The 15902-nt window shown below is 61.4% G+C and overlaps 2 protein-coding genes across 3 annotated transcripts; both read left to right on the forward strand.

Moving 5' to 3' along the window:
- The first annotated feature begins 346 nt into the window (after positions 1-346).
- Positions 347-7459, forward strand: RENBP (renin binding protein). The gene is made up of 11 exons (XM_019437680.2): positions 347-509; positions 745-860; positions 1045-1120; positions 1310-1385; positions 1554-1726; positions 2315-2539; positions 3113-3194; positions 3583-3758; positions 4349-4480; positions 7132-7219; positions 7310-7459. The coding sequence occupies exons 1-11, from the start codon at positions 423-425 to the stop codon at positions 7441-7443; spliced, it is 1365 nt and encodes a 454-aa protein (XP_019293225.1). The 5' UTR covers positions 347-422; the 3' UTR covers positions 7444-7459.
- Positions 7460-7738: 279 nt separating this feature from the next.
- On the forward strand, positions 7739-12431 carry NAA10 (N-alpha-acetyltransferase 10, NatA catalytic subunit). Of its 2 annotated transcripts, none has more exons than XM_019437691.2 (8): positions 7739-7919; positions 8324-8422; positions 8714-8772; positions 9629-9674; positions 9763-9878; positions 10062-10106; positions 11389-11473; positions 12110-12431. In XM_019437691.2, the coding sequence occupies exons 1-8, from the start codon at positions 7899-7901 to the stop codon at positions 12344-12346; spliced, it is 708 nt and encodes a 235-aa protein (XP_019293236.1). In that variant the 5' UTR covers positions 7739-7898; the 3' UTR covers positions 12347-12431. The 2 variants fall into 2 exon arrangements, with proteins under 2 accessions (XP_019293236.1, XP_019293234.1); XM_019437689.2 differs by lacking the exon at positions 7739-7919 and adding an exon at positions 7998-8244.
- The last annotated feature ends 3471 nt before the right edge of the window (positions 12432-15902 follow it).

Here is a 15902-nt window from a genome sequence, read left to right on the forward strand (position 1 = left end):
GGGGCCACCGCTCTGGGCTGCCTAGCCCCTGCCCAGCCCCTCCCCCACTCGCCCCTCATCCCAACTCAGTCGAAGGGTGGTGAGAGGTGGCTGGGAGCCCATGTGAGGGACTCGGCCCCGCGTTCCCCGGCCCAGACTGTCCCGCCAGCTCACCCAGCATTTCTCCCTAGGAGGATCTTGAGCCCAGGGCGCCCAGCAGCGGCCACTGCCCGCCTCCTTTCCGACTCCGGGGCCCGAGGGGTCTGGGCCAGGCCAGCGTGGGGGCGGTGCCGGAGCACGGGGGGCGGAGTCGTGCAACCGCCAAGCCCCGCCCCCAGGCTCTGCGGCACCTCCCGGAGGAGGGGTCGGGTGGGGCGCCGCTGGGTCAGCTGAATGACAGTCACGGGACGGCGACCAGCTCCGTCTGGCTTCCTGGAGGAGGGATGAGCGGGGGTCTCCGAGTGCGGCAGCCCAGCGGTGGGGCCCGTAGTGGGGACGGCGTTGTCATGAAGGGTTCCCGGGACGGTGGGGTCAGTCCTGGGGCCGGTCCTGGGCCAGAGGGCAGCCTCCGGCATGGGTGCGGGGAGACCCTGAGGTCTGGGTCCCGAGGCCTGGGGGCCTAAGGGGGGTGGGTCAGGTGGTCCTGGGGGCCACAGGAGCCTGGGGTGACTTGGGACACAGAGGAACCTGTCTAGGAGGTTGGGGCCTGGGAAGCTGGGGACGTCTGCTGGGCAGCTGGGTCTCCAAGTCCCGAGTTCCCCTCAGGACATGGAAAAGGAGCAGGAGCGGGAGGCTCTGCAGGCCTGGAAGGAGCGCGTGGGGCAGGAGTTGGACCGCGTGGTGGCTTTCTGGGTGGAGCACTCCCACGACCAGGAGCATGGGTGCGTCTCCCCCTTGTGGTGTCCTCAGCAGGGGTCTTTGCCCCTCCTGAGCCCCCACCTCGCTCTCCGCGGACCCAGATCTGCCGAGCCCCGCAGGGCGGTGGGGCGGGGGGGGGGGGGGGGGGGGGGGGGGAGGGGGGGGTGCAGCCCCTCCCCCGCTTCGCTGATACTGTGCCTCCCACAGGGGGTTCTTCACGTGCCTTGGCCGAGACGGGCAGGTGTATGATGACCTCAAGTATGTGTGGCTGCAGGGGAGGCAGGTAGGGGACGTCAGCTCCGCCTGTCCGCGGTCAACACACACACACACACACACACACACACACACACACACGAGACCGGTCCCCTCCACGTTCTTCCTCCCATGACGGCGGCACCTGAGCACTGCTCGTCCCAGCCCTGAGGACCCCGCTGCTCCCCACTGAAGCCAGATTCCCTCTGCTCCCCCACAGGTGTGGATGTATTGTCGCCTGTACCGCAAACTCGAGCGCTTCCGCAGCCCCGAACTTCTGGACGCGGCAAAAGCAGGTGTCCCCTCCCCTCCCACCATCTCCCCAGAGGCACCTCCAAGTGTACTCTAGTTCCTAGAGAGGTCTAGAAGCAGCGAAGGGCCTGGGGACGCTCACGGGTGGGAAGGAAGGGGAAGGTGGCAGTGTCCTCACCTGAGTTCTAGCAGGCCGACTTCTCAACCACCAGGTGGCGAATTTTTGCTGCGTTATGCCCGAGTGGCACCTCCTGGAAAGAAGTGTGCCTTTGTGCTGACTCGGGACGGCCGCCCGGTCAAGGTGCAGCGAACCATCTTCAGCGAGTGTTTCTACACCATGGCCATGAACGAGCTGTGGAGGGTGACGGGGGAAGCGCGTTACCAGGTGTGTGGGAGGGAGGCAGCACCAGCACGTGGGTCTCCCTGATGCATTCCAGTCCTGGGTACCAGCGTTCCCCGCCCCGGGCTCTGCCTGCAGGCCGGGTCTCTTATCAAAGTCAATCCTGTCTTCGCCCCCCCATCCCGGGGCCCCGGGGCTGCTGGCCACACCCCCCCCCTCGCGGTGCTGTATTGTCACCGTGGCCCCTCCCAGAAGTCTCTACCTCTGAATCCCTACACTGGGCACCAGGCAGAAAAGGACCAATCCTTGCCCTGCCCTGGCCGGGAGGGAGCTCTCCCTCCTCCCTGGAGCCCCCCGTGCTTTCAGACCTGACCCGGATGCCTGGCAGTGGCCTGCACCCACACGCTGGGAACCCCCGAGGCAGGGTGGGGCAGATCCACCCCGGCCCCCAGCAGCCGACATGGCGCTGGGCCCAGAGTCAGCCCTCGGTGAAGGCATCCCATGAGTGGGTGGGAGGAGGGGGCTCTCCCCCCACCCCCGTCCCGGTCAGGACCCCACCCCCAGGCAGGACCTCAGGGACCAGGATGCGTCCTCAGCCCGGACCTTCCCCTCGCCTCCCTTCTCCCCACCCAGAGCGAAGCAGTGGAGATGATGGAGCAGATCGTGTACTGGGTCCGGGAGGACCCATCGGGGCTGGGCCGGCCCCGGCTCCCCGGGGCCCCGGCCTCCGAGTCCGTGGCGGTGCCCATGATGCTGCTCAACCTCGTGGACCAGCTGGGGGAGGCGGACGAGGAGCTGGCGGGCAACTACGCGGAGCTGGGGGACTGGTGCGCCCAGAGGATCCTGCAGCATGTCCAGGTTGGGGACGCGTCCGGGGGACGGGAGGCCGACGCCGGCCGCCAGGATGGGTCTCGGGGGGCTGGGGAGCGGGGGACTCCCGCTCCCCACCCCTTGCAGCACCTCCTTGGCTCACGCCTCACCACTGCCACCCCAGCTGGGCACCGATGGTCCCCTTTACGGATGGGGAGACACGGAGGCCGGGGAAGCGCAGGACCCTACACCCTGGGGAAGGCAGAGGGCCCAGGGGAGCTCCGGAGGGAGGGGCCAAGGGCAGGAGGGAGGGTGCTGGAGCCCCTGGCATGTTAGAGGGAGCAGGAGACCCGGCCAGAGCCAAGTCCTTCCAGGCCTCTGTGGGCAGGCCCAGGCCACCCAGTCTCGGCCCCCATTCAGTGTGTCCCCCTTCCCACCTCTCAGGGCCCAGCCCGAAGCAAGGGTCAGAATGCACCCAGGCCCTTGGGCCTCTTCTCAAATTTCCCCTGTGAGCCCGGCCTGCCCAAGACTGCAGGTGACAGAGGGGAGGGAGGGGGCATCTTTCTGGTTGGATGGCAGGGGCTGAAGGCACATTTAGCTTCCCTGTTCCTCCCGCGACAGAGGGATGGACAGGCTGTGCTGGAGAATGTGTCAGAGGATGGTGAGGAACTTTCTGGTTGCCTGGGGCGACATCAGAACCCAGGTGAGGAGTAGGGTGGGCTGGGGGTGGCCCAGGAGGAAGGGAACGCTCACTCTTGGGTTCTGGGCTTCAGATGTGGGGAGCGCCTGGGGGCTGCCTGGCGCCCTCTGTGCCCTCCACCTGCCGCTGAGGACCAGGCAGGGAGGCGGGGACAGACCTCCCAGGCTGGGGTGTCAGCAGCAGGAGAGGGAGTCGAGGACAGACCGTGAGGGCAAACTTTCTGCGGGGGGTGGGGGGGGGGGTTGGCCGTTGGGCCCGCTCAGGGCAACTCCTGCTGTTAGTGAAGGAGAAAGGGAGCTGCCTGCAGGCAGCACAGGGGGGTTGAGCTCCCCCACCCCTTCCCCTGCTTGGGGAAGGCTCTTCTGCCTGCCTCACTTGGAACCCTCGTCAGGCCATGCACTGGAGGCCGGCTGGTTCCTGCTCCGTCACGCCATCAGGAAGGGCGATCCCGAACTTCGAGCCCACGTTATTGACAAGTTCCTGCTGTTGCCTTTCCGCTCTGGGTGGGACGCTGACCACGGAGGCCTCTTCTACTTCCAGGATGCAGACGGCCTCTGCCCCACCCAGGTGGGAATGCGCCCGGGGCCAACGGTACTAGCCTGTTCAAGGCTTTCTTCGCCAGGAGGCGGGTGCTGTCATCACCCATTTCAGAGGGGGACCTGGGTCTCAGAGTGATGAACTTGCCCCGTGTGACCCTGGTGACAAACTCTTGACTTCTAGGCCGGTGGCCCTCAACCTCACGTACGTCCCCCTCGTCCTTGAAAGGCGCTCTGGGTGATTCTGCGGCCTCAGCGGCTGGGGCAGACTTGCCCCTGCAGAGGGTGACTGAGCCTGCCACCGGCAGGAGCCGAGTGTCCAAGAGGCTTTAGACAGACGGACAAGAAGACGGGGTTTCGATTCTAGGGTTAAAGGAGAGGTCACCCCACCCTGGCCCTTCGGAAGGGGCTACGTGGGGTGCATCCCATTCAGGAAGCTAGTCCCATTCAGAGGGGCCGTTCAGACCCTCAGAGACATCCATCCCACGATGAAGCTCCAAGTGCTTGGGCCGGATGGGTCTGAGCCGTGATCTGGAGAATGGGGGTGACTTTCCTGCTGACAGAAGTGGCAGAGGGTGGGACCCAGGGCCCTCAGACCCCGCCACTGCTCTGTGCTTTCAGCTGGAGTGGGCCATGAAGCTCTGGTGGCCCCACAGCGAAGCCATGATTGCCTTCCTCATGGGCTACAGTGACAGCGGGGACCCTGCCTTACTGCACCTCTTCTGCCGGGTGGCCGACTACACCTTCCGCCAGGTGAGTGGGCTCCCGGTTCGGCATGGCTGTGGAGGAAACAGCGGGCAGCCCTTCCTCCCCGGGCCTTTCTGGCCGTGGGAGGACGCTGGGCTGGGCTGGGGAGGCTGACCCCACACCCCCTTCTTCTCCCCCACACTGGACACAGTCCCTCGGCTGGTCTGGGTTTCTAGAGGTCCGGACTCTCTAGTCAGTCAGCAAAGCGGCCCCTCTGGAGCTGGTGTTTCCACGGGAGGAGGGGCAGAATATAAACAAGGAAATACGGGTCTGGTGGGGGGGGGGGCAGTGCGAGTGGGAGAGAATACAGGCAGGAGTCGTTCTGCACGGAGGAGTTACCTTGCGTGATTCAGGCATTACTGGGTCCGGGGGCTTTGGGAGGGAGACTCCAGACCGCGTGCAAAAGCAGGGAGGTGGGAGACTGTAGCTGTCCATCCTGGCCGGTGAGGACAGGGGCCCGGCCTGGGGTTCGAGCGGCAGTGGGCAGAGGGGTCAGAGTCTGGTCCAGCAGGCAAGGTCTGGGCTGGCCACGGTCGCTTGGGTGTCACAAGAATATAGATGATACTGTGAGCCGTGAGGCAAAGTAAGCTTTTGAGACAGGAGAGGAAAGAGGGAATATGAGGGCCCGGCCAAGGTGGCAAGAATGGATCAGCTGTGAGGTAGGAAGGAAGCCAGGGGTCCCTCAGAGGCCAAGCACTGTGAGCAGAGTGACGTACCAGCTGCCGCTCAGGGGACACCTTGGCTGTTGTGCCTGGTGATGAGTGAAGATTCCTGATGTGTTTCTCGAGCCATGATGCACTCCACTGGTAAACCTCAGCACAGGAGGAACTGTAGGGGGTCTCGTTCTGGGGTGTGTGGGCTTTGAAACGTGGGAGAAAATGACATCCCCATTTGCGCTGACCTCTGATTGGAATTCAGCACTCGCCTCCACAGTGGTATTAGCAGTGCCTGACTTTGTCACCGGTAGAAATCCCCAATGTGTTCACATCCCACGGCAGGTAGAGAGGCATCTCCAATACTGCACGCACACATCACGGCTTCCAAGCACGGCATCAGGACAACTGAGGCTATTAATGCGGAATGCGTTCATTAACAACATGTGTTAGAGGCCAGCGGTGTTAATTGCATAAAGCGAAGTCTAAAGAATACGTTTTCAAGAGCTTGTGATAGCATTGAGCGATTGCAAAGGTTATCACCAACAGGTAAATCATTATGCGCTATCCAACAGAACAGAATACCTAAAGCAAAAATTCAGATATCCATGGAAAACCTGGACAGGAAAACAGGTACATTCTTCCTGTGGCAGATCGAGTACTGGAAAAATAAAGAAGGACATAAACAAAGTCACTAGAAAAATGACATGAATAGACACAGCTCATAGGCCCGAATTTATTTTTTTTAGTGCTTATTTATTTATGTAAAAAAATTTTTTTAATGTTTATTTATTTTTGAGAGAGACAGAGACAGAATATGAGTGGGTTAGGGGCAGAGAGAGAGGGAGACACAGAATCCGAAGCAGGCTCCGGGCTCTGAGCTGTCAGCACAGAGCCTGATGTGGGGCTTGAACTCACAAACCGTGAGATCGTGACCTGAGCCAAAGTTGGATGCTCAACCAGGGCCCCCCAAGTGTTTATTTATTTTTTAGAGGGAGAGCAGGTGCATGAGCAGGGGGGAGGGACAGAGAGAGGGGGATCTGAAGCTGACAGCAGAGAGCCCAACGCGGGGGCTCAAACTCACAAACCTCGTGATCACAACCTGCCCCGGAGTCAGTCGCTCAACCGACTGAGCCACTCACGTACCCCACAGAGGCATCAGTGTAAAGACATTTTGATAGTGAACTTCAATGTCATTGATTTCGTCTACGATGCTTCCGAGAAGGGGTCCGCCGAAGTGTCTCTGAGGGTAGGAAGCAGAGGGGCCTAGGCCAGGGCTTTGAGGTCCATCCTGGGTAGTCTGGGTGGAACTAACAGGCCCGCAGGGGATAGGTGCCTGATGGTGATGCTGGCAGGGGGAAGGAAGGCACACAGAATAATAGGTCGACGGAGCTGCCGGGCAGGGGCAGGCTTCAGGTAGCTCTGAGGGAGGGGAAGATGTATTTGGGACCCATGGCGAGGCAGCCAAGAGTGGGACCTCGGTGCTGGGTGTCTACAGTGTCATGTACTGGAACACAGGCTCCGAATAAGTAACTTGCTACAAAGTTACTTTTGCTTTTTCCTATCAGTTGTATTGAGGTACAACGTATACACACAGTAAAACATGTCCATCTGAAGTGTTCCAATCTTTTATAGAACGCACGCGACTCTGTGACCAGCAGCACTATCACGATATATTACATTATGTCGTCCCCAAACAGGGTGCTTCTTAGTCCTTCTTGTAGCGTTTCAGATCACAGCCTGGAGCCCCTTCCCCCAGCGGGTTACCTCGCGGCCCACTCCCAGCCCCAGGCGGAAAGGAAAAAGCCCCATGTTTTCATCTGTGTGCTGGACACCATCTCACCTTTAAAAACACTGATTCTGGGGCCCGCCCCGGCTCTGACCCCCGGGGTTGCCGTGCGGTGGGGACGGTGGGTCCCTCTTTCCCTGGCCCCGTGGCACCTGGGAGGCCCCCCCCCCCCACCCCCGCAGGCGCTGGCTGTCACGGTGGTCTTGTTATTCCAGTTTCGCGATCCTGAGTACGGTGAATGGTTTGGCTACCTGAACCGAGAGGGGAAGGTCGCTCTCACCATCAAGGGGGGTCCTTTCAAAGGTGAGTGGGGTACAGGGCAGGGCCGCAGGGGCTCGGGGCAGTCGGACACCCCTGCACCTCCCGACCCGCTGTCGTGCCTCTCCGCCGCAGGCTGCTTCCACGTGCCGAGGTGCCTCGCCATGTGCGAGGAGATGCTGGACGCCCTGCTGAGCCGCCTCGCCCTGGCCCAGAGCCCCGGCACGCAGTGCACTCCCGCCGCCCCCAGCCCCGAAGGCGCGAAATAAAACCGAGCGTGCTCCAGTGCCCGTGTGCGCGCGTCTGTGGGGGGTCGCGGGAGGAGGGCGGCCTCCGAGCCTGCTGGAGGGCACGGGCTGACCCGGCCCCGGGGGCGCCGCGCGCGCGCGGGACCGCCCCACGCCGCCGACCGGCCCGCCCCTCGCCGGGGCTCGCCGGGCCCTTGACGCGCCCCGCCCCGCCCCGCGGGCGCGCCCCACCCCCGCAGCGGCCCACCCCACGCATTGGCCGAGCGGCCACGAGGGCGGGTTCGGCGGCGCGCACTTCCGGCCCTTGGCCGGGCCCGGCGCGCGCCGCCCCTTCCGCCGCCACCCCCGCGAGCCCGGAGACCCAGCTCCAGCCCCAGCCCCAGCCCCGGCCTGGCCGCCCAGGCGTCGCCTTGGAGCGCGGCGGCAGCTGACTGCGCGTTTCCGATCCGCTGGGAGCCGCGAGCCCCGCCGCCGTTATGAACATCCGCAATGCGAGGGTGAGGGGCTGGGGAGGGAGGCTGTCCGCGCCGCGTGGGTGCGGGCCCGGTGGCCGCGTGCGCATGCTCCCGAGGGGTCCGGCGGAGCCCCGGGCCGGCAGCCCCGCGTGCCTGCGGCCGCAGGGCACGGACAGGTGAAGGCCACCGTCCCGGTGGGGTGGGCCTACCGGAACAGGGATGTCGGGGCTCCGTCGGATGGTGTCCCGGAGCCTCCCGGCGCGCAGGTCCATTCCCGGAACAGATGATCTTTGCACAGCGGCAGTGCGCAGCGCCTGTGCAGACAGATAGTCGCGGCGCCCGCCCAGCCCTGCGGGGGTGGGGGTCGGTGAGTAGACCGGGAGCAGGGTTCTAACGTGGCCGAGGCCTCCTGAGTCACCACAGCCCGTGGCCTTCCCGCCCCGCAGCCGGAGGACCTGATGAACATGCAGCACTGCAATCTCTTGTGCCTGCCCGAGAACTACCAGATGAAGTACTACTTCTACCACGGCCTCTCCTGGCCCCAGGTGCGTGCCCCTGCACTTTGCGGTTGGCGGGGGGACGCGGGGTGGGGGGGGGGGCAGACCCAGGGAAACCCAACAGGGGCAGATTTCAGAGCACCGGCAGTGGGGTGTGCCGAAGGAAACCAAGCCACTGGCGCGGGAGGTCAGGAGCTGTCACTGAACTTGCCACCCGTTCGGTTCCTGTCGTGCACACAGTGACAGGCTGGCAGCGGGACCAAGTGTCTGCCGAGGCCTCCTCCAGCTCTGACAGGAGGTCCTTTTCTGACTTCTCTCTCCTCCCTGTCACCTACCTAGCTCTCTTACATCGCAGAGGATGAGAATGGGAAGATTGTGGGGTACGTCCTCGCCAAAATGTGAGTCACGAAGGAAGGAGACAGAAACCCTATGCCAGAGTTTGGGGTGGGGCGTGGATTTGGGGGGTGGGCATCAACATGTGCCTGCTGGGTCTGCGTGGGTTGCTTTTTCTTGTTTTAATTAATCAAGAGACTTTTTTAGTTCAGTTTTGGGTTTACAAAAAGTCCGGTGGAAAGCGTAGAGAGTTCCCGTGTACCTCCTGCCATCTGCCCCCTAGTTTTCTGGATCGTTAACATCTTGCAGTACGTTGGTGACGGCTGATGGACCAGTCTTGCTACATTTTTACTACAGTCTATACTTTATATTAGGGTTCACTGTTCGCACGGTAGCCTTCTGTGGATTTGGACAAATGTATAACAACCCATATCTACCTGCCTTTACAGAATCAGAAGGAGTTTCACTGCTCTAAAAATCTTGGGTGTTACTGCATTTCTCATCTCTGTCCCCCCTCCCCCCGCTCCATGGCAGCCACTGATACACTTACTTCCTGTCTCTGTAGTTTTGCCTTTTCCAGAAAGTCCTATGACTGGAATCCTACAGTATGGAGCCTTTTCAAACTGGCTTCTTTCACCAAAGTCCTATGCGTTGAAAGTTTCCCCACGTCTCTTCATGGCCCGATAGCTCATTTCTTTCTAGCACGATCAGGATTTCCATTGAACTCCATTGACACCGCGCCTGTCTTTTGGCTGCACGAGGGGTTTTGAGAGTCTCAGCTGTAGCCCACCCTGGGTCTGGGGGAACGGTGGAGCCACCAGAGGACTTGGTGCTCCTGCTCTGGGCACACGCTGGGGCCGTGGGGCGCTGAGCGTACCTGCACCAGGCTCCTCTCTAGCCTCTCCTTTCTTCTTGCTGTAGGGAGGAGGACCCGGATGATGTGCCCCACGGACATATCACCTCACTGGTGCGTGGGGCTCGGCCGGGGGTGGCGGCAGGGGTGGAGGTGGGCTTGCCTGGGGCAGCCCTCGAGGTCCCCTGCCCTCTCCCACCAGGCTGTGAAGCGTTCCCACCGGCGCCTCGGCCTGGCACAGAAGCTGATGGACCAGGCCTCCCGAGCCATGATAGAGAACTTCAACGCCAAATACGTCTCCCTGCATGTCAGGAAGAGGTGGAAGCCAGGACCGAGGGAGGGAGGGGGGTGGGGGAGGAGATAATGTCTTGATGGGGGTCCTGGGGTGCCCTGGCGTGTGGAGATCTGGGGAGGGGGGTGGAGGGGGAGGCGGAGGACCCAGATGCGCTGTCCCTGTGTGGCCGAGTCTGCTCAGCTTAGCAGTTCCTTGTTCCCCTGCAGTAACCGGGCCGCCCTGCACCTCTATTCCAACACCCTCAACTTTCAGTAAGTAGCTCCAGATTTTTCTAATGGAATGGGGTGGTCCCAGCCCTGGCGCATCCAGACGGCTGAGGTGGGCTGAGCCGCCTTCCAGGCGGGAGGATGGGGGTGGCTGGAGGACAGACCTGGAGTCAGCTGAGGTGGGGAGCAGGCTGCGGACTCCAGTGTCTGTGGTGCCGGCACCTGCCTGCTGGAGTTTGCTCGAGGTGTGTTGTGAGGCGGGAGAGTGGTGTGGCTTGCTGTGTCGCCTGACGCTGGCGGGGGCTAGGTGAAGAGCACACAGGTGTTTGGGTAAAGGTTCAGGAGTAGAGATGAGGGCCCAGGACATGAGGACAAGCCAAGGTGCAGCACTCGTGGTGAGCTGGCACCTAGAAGCATCTAAGCAGGACCAGGAGAAAGGAGAACGTGGCGCTACAGAAACCTAAGCACATCCAGACAGGTAGGGATATCGGCAAGAGCAGTGGAGGGATCTAGAGCCCTGGGTGTCCTGGTGGATGAGGGCAGGTCCACTCAGGGACGTGGGAGTCTCTGTATGCCTGGCACGGGACAGAGAAAGCCTGGCAGGGAAATGATGTGTGCAGGACACGGTAGCAAAAGCTACTTGAAAGTGAGGCTGGGCTGGAGGGCCCACTGAGACGGCATTCAGTTTCAGCTTGGTGGTGGATAAAGAGGGACTATTGGGAAGGGCATCCAAGGAGGGATCTTTGACCTGGACACAGATGTCTCTGGTGGCCAGCAATCCCACGGTCTCGGGGCCAGCAGGGCTCTCCTAGGCCGTCAAGTCCAGTGCCCCTTCCAGTGGCAAGGTCCCCGAGTATGCACACACACCTCCCCGTGCAGCCTTGGCCCCTGAGCTGCTCAGAGCAGGGGCCGCATGGCCTGGTGGTGGCTGTCCGGACCCGCGGCCGCAGCACCCCTCCTCCTCAGTTCTAATTGCTAGGCCCGGGAATCAGCCTTGTTCAGTAAGTGACACGGAACCGGGCATGGGGGGGAGGGGATGGCTGAATCCAGGGCTTCAGTTCACAAGAAAGCACAGAAACAGATCCTTGGTAGCCAGATGAGGGACACAGGACAGGGGCAGGCCCCAGGGGGGTAAAGGCGCTGGACGCTGCTTACCGCTTACTGCTGGACGGCGCAAAGGGAAGGCCACGTTGGAAACGGGGCTTGCTGTCTCCGAAAGGGCCCTTTGGGGGAAAACAGATACCCTGCCCCACTAGCATATGATGCCGGAAGGGTGAGAATTTGTCCCCTGATTTGGGTCGTCCTTTTCTCCACCTCCTGCCCCCAGGATCAGCGAAGTGGAACCCAAATACTACGCAGATGGGGAAGATGCATACGCGATGAAGCGGGACCTCACCCAGATGGCTGACGAGGTAAGTGTCCTGTGGGGCCAGGGCCACAGTCCTCACAGATGAGGAAAAGCAAGGCAAAGCATAGGAGGCCCTGCTGGAGGTCAGGGGCAGCTCTGGACCGGGGTGCTGAGACGGTAGGAAGCCCTCTGTGGCCAGAGGCGAGATGGATTCGTGCCAGCCTTGGCGGCTGTGTTGCCGGGAGTCACGGCCCCGTTCGCCTCAGTTTCTTCAGCTGACAGGTGGGGAGCTGGGCCCCTATCGCCCCAAGATCGCATGCTCTCCCGAAGCTTGTACCGCCTGAGGCATGATGTGAGAGGTGAGGGAGGAGGTCCCTCAGTGTACTGAGAACTAGGGTCCCCAAGGCTCAGGAGTAAGACAGCTGGGCTGAGGAGGTCAGGGGCCTGCCCCAGGCTCCTCGGGGGCCAGGGCCGTTCAACAGGCTTTGCAGCAGACCCCGTGGGGGAGGCACATGCACCCTCACTTTGTGGGACGGGAAACAGGTCCACAGAGGGCAGAGCCAGGACTCCACCCGGGTCTTCTGACTCAGTCCTGCAGGCTGCCCTCACCCCTGGCTTGGGTGGCAGAAGGGGGTCTCTGTGGTCTGGAGACTCAGACCTGTCTCCTTCCTCCTGCCTCTTCCTGGGCTCCTGGCGGCAGCTGAGGCGACACCTGGAGCTGAAGGAGAAGGGCAGGCACGTGGTGCTGGGCTCCATCGAGAACAAGGTGGAGAGCAGGGGCAACTCGCTTCCAAGCTCGGGAGAGGCCTGTCGTGAGGACAAGGGCCTGGCTGCTGAGGATAGTGGTGGTGACAGCAAGGATCTGAGCGAGGTCAGCGAGACCACAGAGAGCACCGATGTCAAGGACAGCTCAGAGGCCTCCGACTCTGCCTCCTAGAGCCTGCACTTGCTCCTCTCCCCACCCCGACCTGCCCGTCCTGTCCTCGCCCCTCAAGGTTTCACAATAAACTTCACCCAGTGGCCTTGGGGAGTTCACGTGTGCTAGTGTGCACCTTGGGGGCGGGGGCTGCCTCTCCCCGGTCCCTCTGTGTCCCGGGATGTGGACCTCAAAGCCTTTTGGCGTGGTGCGTCCTGCCAAGCCCAAGTAGAAGGAAAGAGCTCTGTCGGGGGTTTGGAGGCGGGGCTCCCAAGTCTGATGGCTCTCGGCCCCTATGGGTCCAGGGAAGGGAGACCCCGGACTTCTGGAAGCCAGTCCCTGCCGGGGAGGCAGGCGCTCTGCCTCCTGAGCCCTGCTCTACTGCTCCCTTGCCGGGCTCCTGATGCGTAAAGTCCAGCTGCTCACTGGGCTTCTCTGTTGCTGCCCTACCTGGTAATGCCCTGAGCCCTGGCAACTGTGCTGGATTCCTCCCTCCCCTGCCATCCAGAAGGTTGGCAAGTCCTGTGTGTTCGACCACTGACCACCTACCACCACCATCACTCCTGTGGAATGTACTCCATAACCTAAGCTTTAATTTGCAAGTAAACAGACTATTGTTAGTAGAGTGTTAGGTATACAAAACTGAGCTGGCAGTGCAGTTCCCGTGTCGCCTCTCCCCCCACCCCCCGGTTTCCCCTATTATTAATATTTTGTATTAAATGTTGTTTTTGTTACAGTTGATGAGCCAATATCCAAACGTTATTAACTATAGTCCAGGGTTTATTTCCCTCTTTGTGTTGTGTATTCTATGATTTTTTTAATGTTTATTTATTTTTGAGAGGCAGGGGATAGCGTGAGCACGGGAGGAGCAGAGAGGGAGAGAGTGAATCCTAAGCAGGCTCCATGCTGTAAGTGCAGAACCGACTCAGGGCTGGAACCCATGAACCCTGAGATCATGACCTGAGCTGAAATCAAGAGACGCTAAATCCACTGAGCCCCCCCCCCAGGCGCCCCTCTGGCTTTTCACAAATGGATCATATCATTTCCTGGAGAATATAAGCCCTCTTTTTTTTTTTTTATTGTGGTTCGCAAATGTTGCATTAATTTCAGGCGTACAACAGTGACTCCACAAGTGTATACATTACGCTGTGCTCACAAGCACAGCTACCATGTGTCGCCATACAGTGCTGTCACAGTACCACTGCCTATCTTCCCTAGGCTGCGCCTTTTAGTCCCTGACTTCCTCGCTTCGGAACTAGAAGCCTGGATCTCCCACTCCCTTTCCCCCGTTTGGCCCTTCCCGCCCATCCCTTCCTCTCTGGCAACCAGCAGTTTGTGCTCTGCATTTCTGGGTCTGTTTCCGTAAGTCCTCCGTTTTTCATGGCTTTACTCCAACCCTAAGATTTGCTCCTGTGCCTCTGTCCCTGTCCTTCCCTCTGGCGGCGGCACTATCACTTGCTGCTGTTAGTCCCTGGCCAGGCCGTGCCCGGGCTGCCCACCTCCCAGCGGAGCCCAACACTCCAGAGCTGTCACCATACTTCACGCGCCTGCCACTGCAGATGGTCCGCCGCGCCCCTGCTAGGCTGAGTAATTCGCCAGCGGGCGGCGGGAGCTCGGTTCTCTCTTTGGCCGGCGCCTGGCACGTGACCCGCAGGCCGCCTGAGAAGCGGCGACTGGAGAGGGGGAGGGCGGAACAGTGCGCCTGCGCAAGCCCGCCGGCTCGCCCGCTCGCCGTAGGGTCGGGAGGCGGGGCCCCGCCCCGCCCCGCGCGTCTGGCGTCAGTCCCTTCCGCTTCGCAAGCCGCGGCGGGCTTCTTTCCCAGGGCTTCTGACTGGTCGGGCGGCGGCGGGGCCGGACTTCCCGCGGCGGGGCGGGCATGCGCGCTGCGACGGCCGCGCCCCGGCGCGGGTGGGAGGGAGCCCGCGGACGCTCACACGGCGCCGAGCTGCGCTCTCCTCCCTCCCTGGGCCCGCCCCTAGGGACCTGGACCGCCCTCTGCCCTCCGCGCCCTGCGTCCCCGGCGGCGAGTAGACGCTGGGCTGCCCCCAGGCGGTCGGATTTCCTGGGCGGAGGTGGGGGCCGCGGCGGGGGCGGGGAGGGGAGAGGGGAAGCCGCAGGCCCGAGTGGCCCTTGGGGCCCAGCACTTCCCGCGTCTGTGCAGCGCCCGCCTCTGGGAGGGGCCGCCTCTGTGCCGGCTTGCGGAGCCGAGCTGAGGCTGGAAGGCCGAGGGAGGCAAAGCCGCCCCCCCCCCCCCCCCCCCCCGCCCCTCCGCCTTACCTCCTCGCTGTGTGCCTAGGGGTGGGCTCCGGGGACGACTCCCCAAGCGATGAACCTGTACACAGACTGGGTGCACAACCTTGACCCTTGAAGCCCCCAAACTTTTTTTTTTTTAAGTTTATTTATCTTGAGAGAGAGCTTGCGCAAGCATGAGTTAGGGAAGGGGAAGAGAGGGAGAGAAAGAGAATCCCAAGTAGGCTTCACACCATCAGCTGGAAGCTGAGGCGTGGCTTGAACTCACCAACCCGGAGATCATGACCTGAGCCGAAACCAAGAGTCTGACGCCCAATTGACAGAGCCACCTGGGCACCCCAAAATTATTTTTCTCATTCTTTTAGTAATCTCTACGCCCAACGTGGGGCTTGAACTCACTACCCTGAGATCACGAGTTGCATGCTCTTCCGACTGAGCCAGCCAGGCGCCCCTCTGAAGCCCGCATTCTATTTTTTTTATTAAAAAAATTTTTTTAATGTTTATTTTTGAGAGAGAGAGAGACAGAATGTGAACAGGGGAGGGGCAGAGAGAGAGGGAGACGCAGAATCCTAAGCAGGCTCCAGGCTCTGAGTTGCCGGCACAGAGTCTGATGTGGGGCTCCAACTCACAGACCATAAGATCATGACCTAAGCTGAAGTCAGACACTCAGCTGACTGAGCCACCCAGGCACCCTTGTTTTTATTTATTTTTGAGACCGAAAGTACGAGCTGGGGAGGGCCAGAGAGAGAGAGGGAGAGGGAGACAGGAACCGGAGCGCACTCCACACTGATAGCTGAGAGCCCGATGTGGGGCTCGAACTCCCGCGTGGTGAGATCATGACTGTAGCCAAAGTCAGACGCTCAGCCGACTGCACCCCCCAGGTGCCCCTGAAACCCCCATTCTTACACTTCTGGAAAGCAGGCTTGTAGGAAAATAGGGGCCTCACAGCATCTTCATATGGGACCTCCACTGCCTGATTCATGCCCTTGTGTATTCTCGCTCTGACGTGGATAGCTGTAACAGTCTCCCCGTTGATTTCATCTCCTTCTGGTCCATCTATTTGAAAGTAGGGGCTGAAGCCAGTTCACAGCAGTTTCCTGTGGGCTTGAGCTCCGTGCATGGCTCTGCTGCGTGGGTGAGGGACATTGAGGGACCAGTCAGGGCTCAGATGGAGCGTAGGGGGCGAGGTGTGTTGGGGTTAGCTGATGAGGGCATGGGTCCCTGACACAGGAGCAGGTTTGGGGGTGGGAGTGCCCGTGCATGCCTCTGGACGGGGCTCGCCTGCCTCGTAGGAGGACTCAAACAGTGGTACTGCTGAGACCGGCTG

The sequence above is a fragment of the Panthera pardus genome, unplaced genomic scaffold (assembly GCF_024362965.1).
Source record: "Panthera pardus isolate Hobbes unplaced genomic scaffold, ASM2436296v1 HiC_scaffold_27, whole genome shotgun sequence".
In the NCBI taxonomy this organism is placed as follows: domain Eukaryota; kingdom Metazoa; phylum Chordata; class Mammalia; order Carnivora; family Felidae; genus Panthera; species Panthera pardus.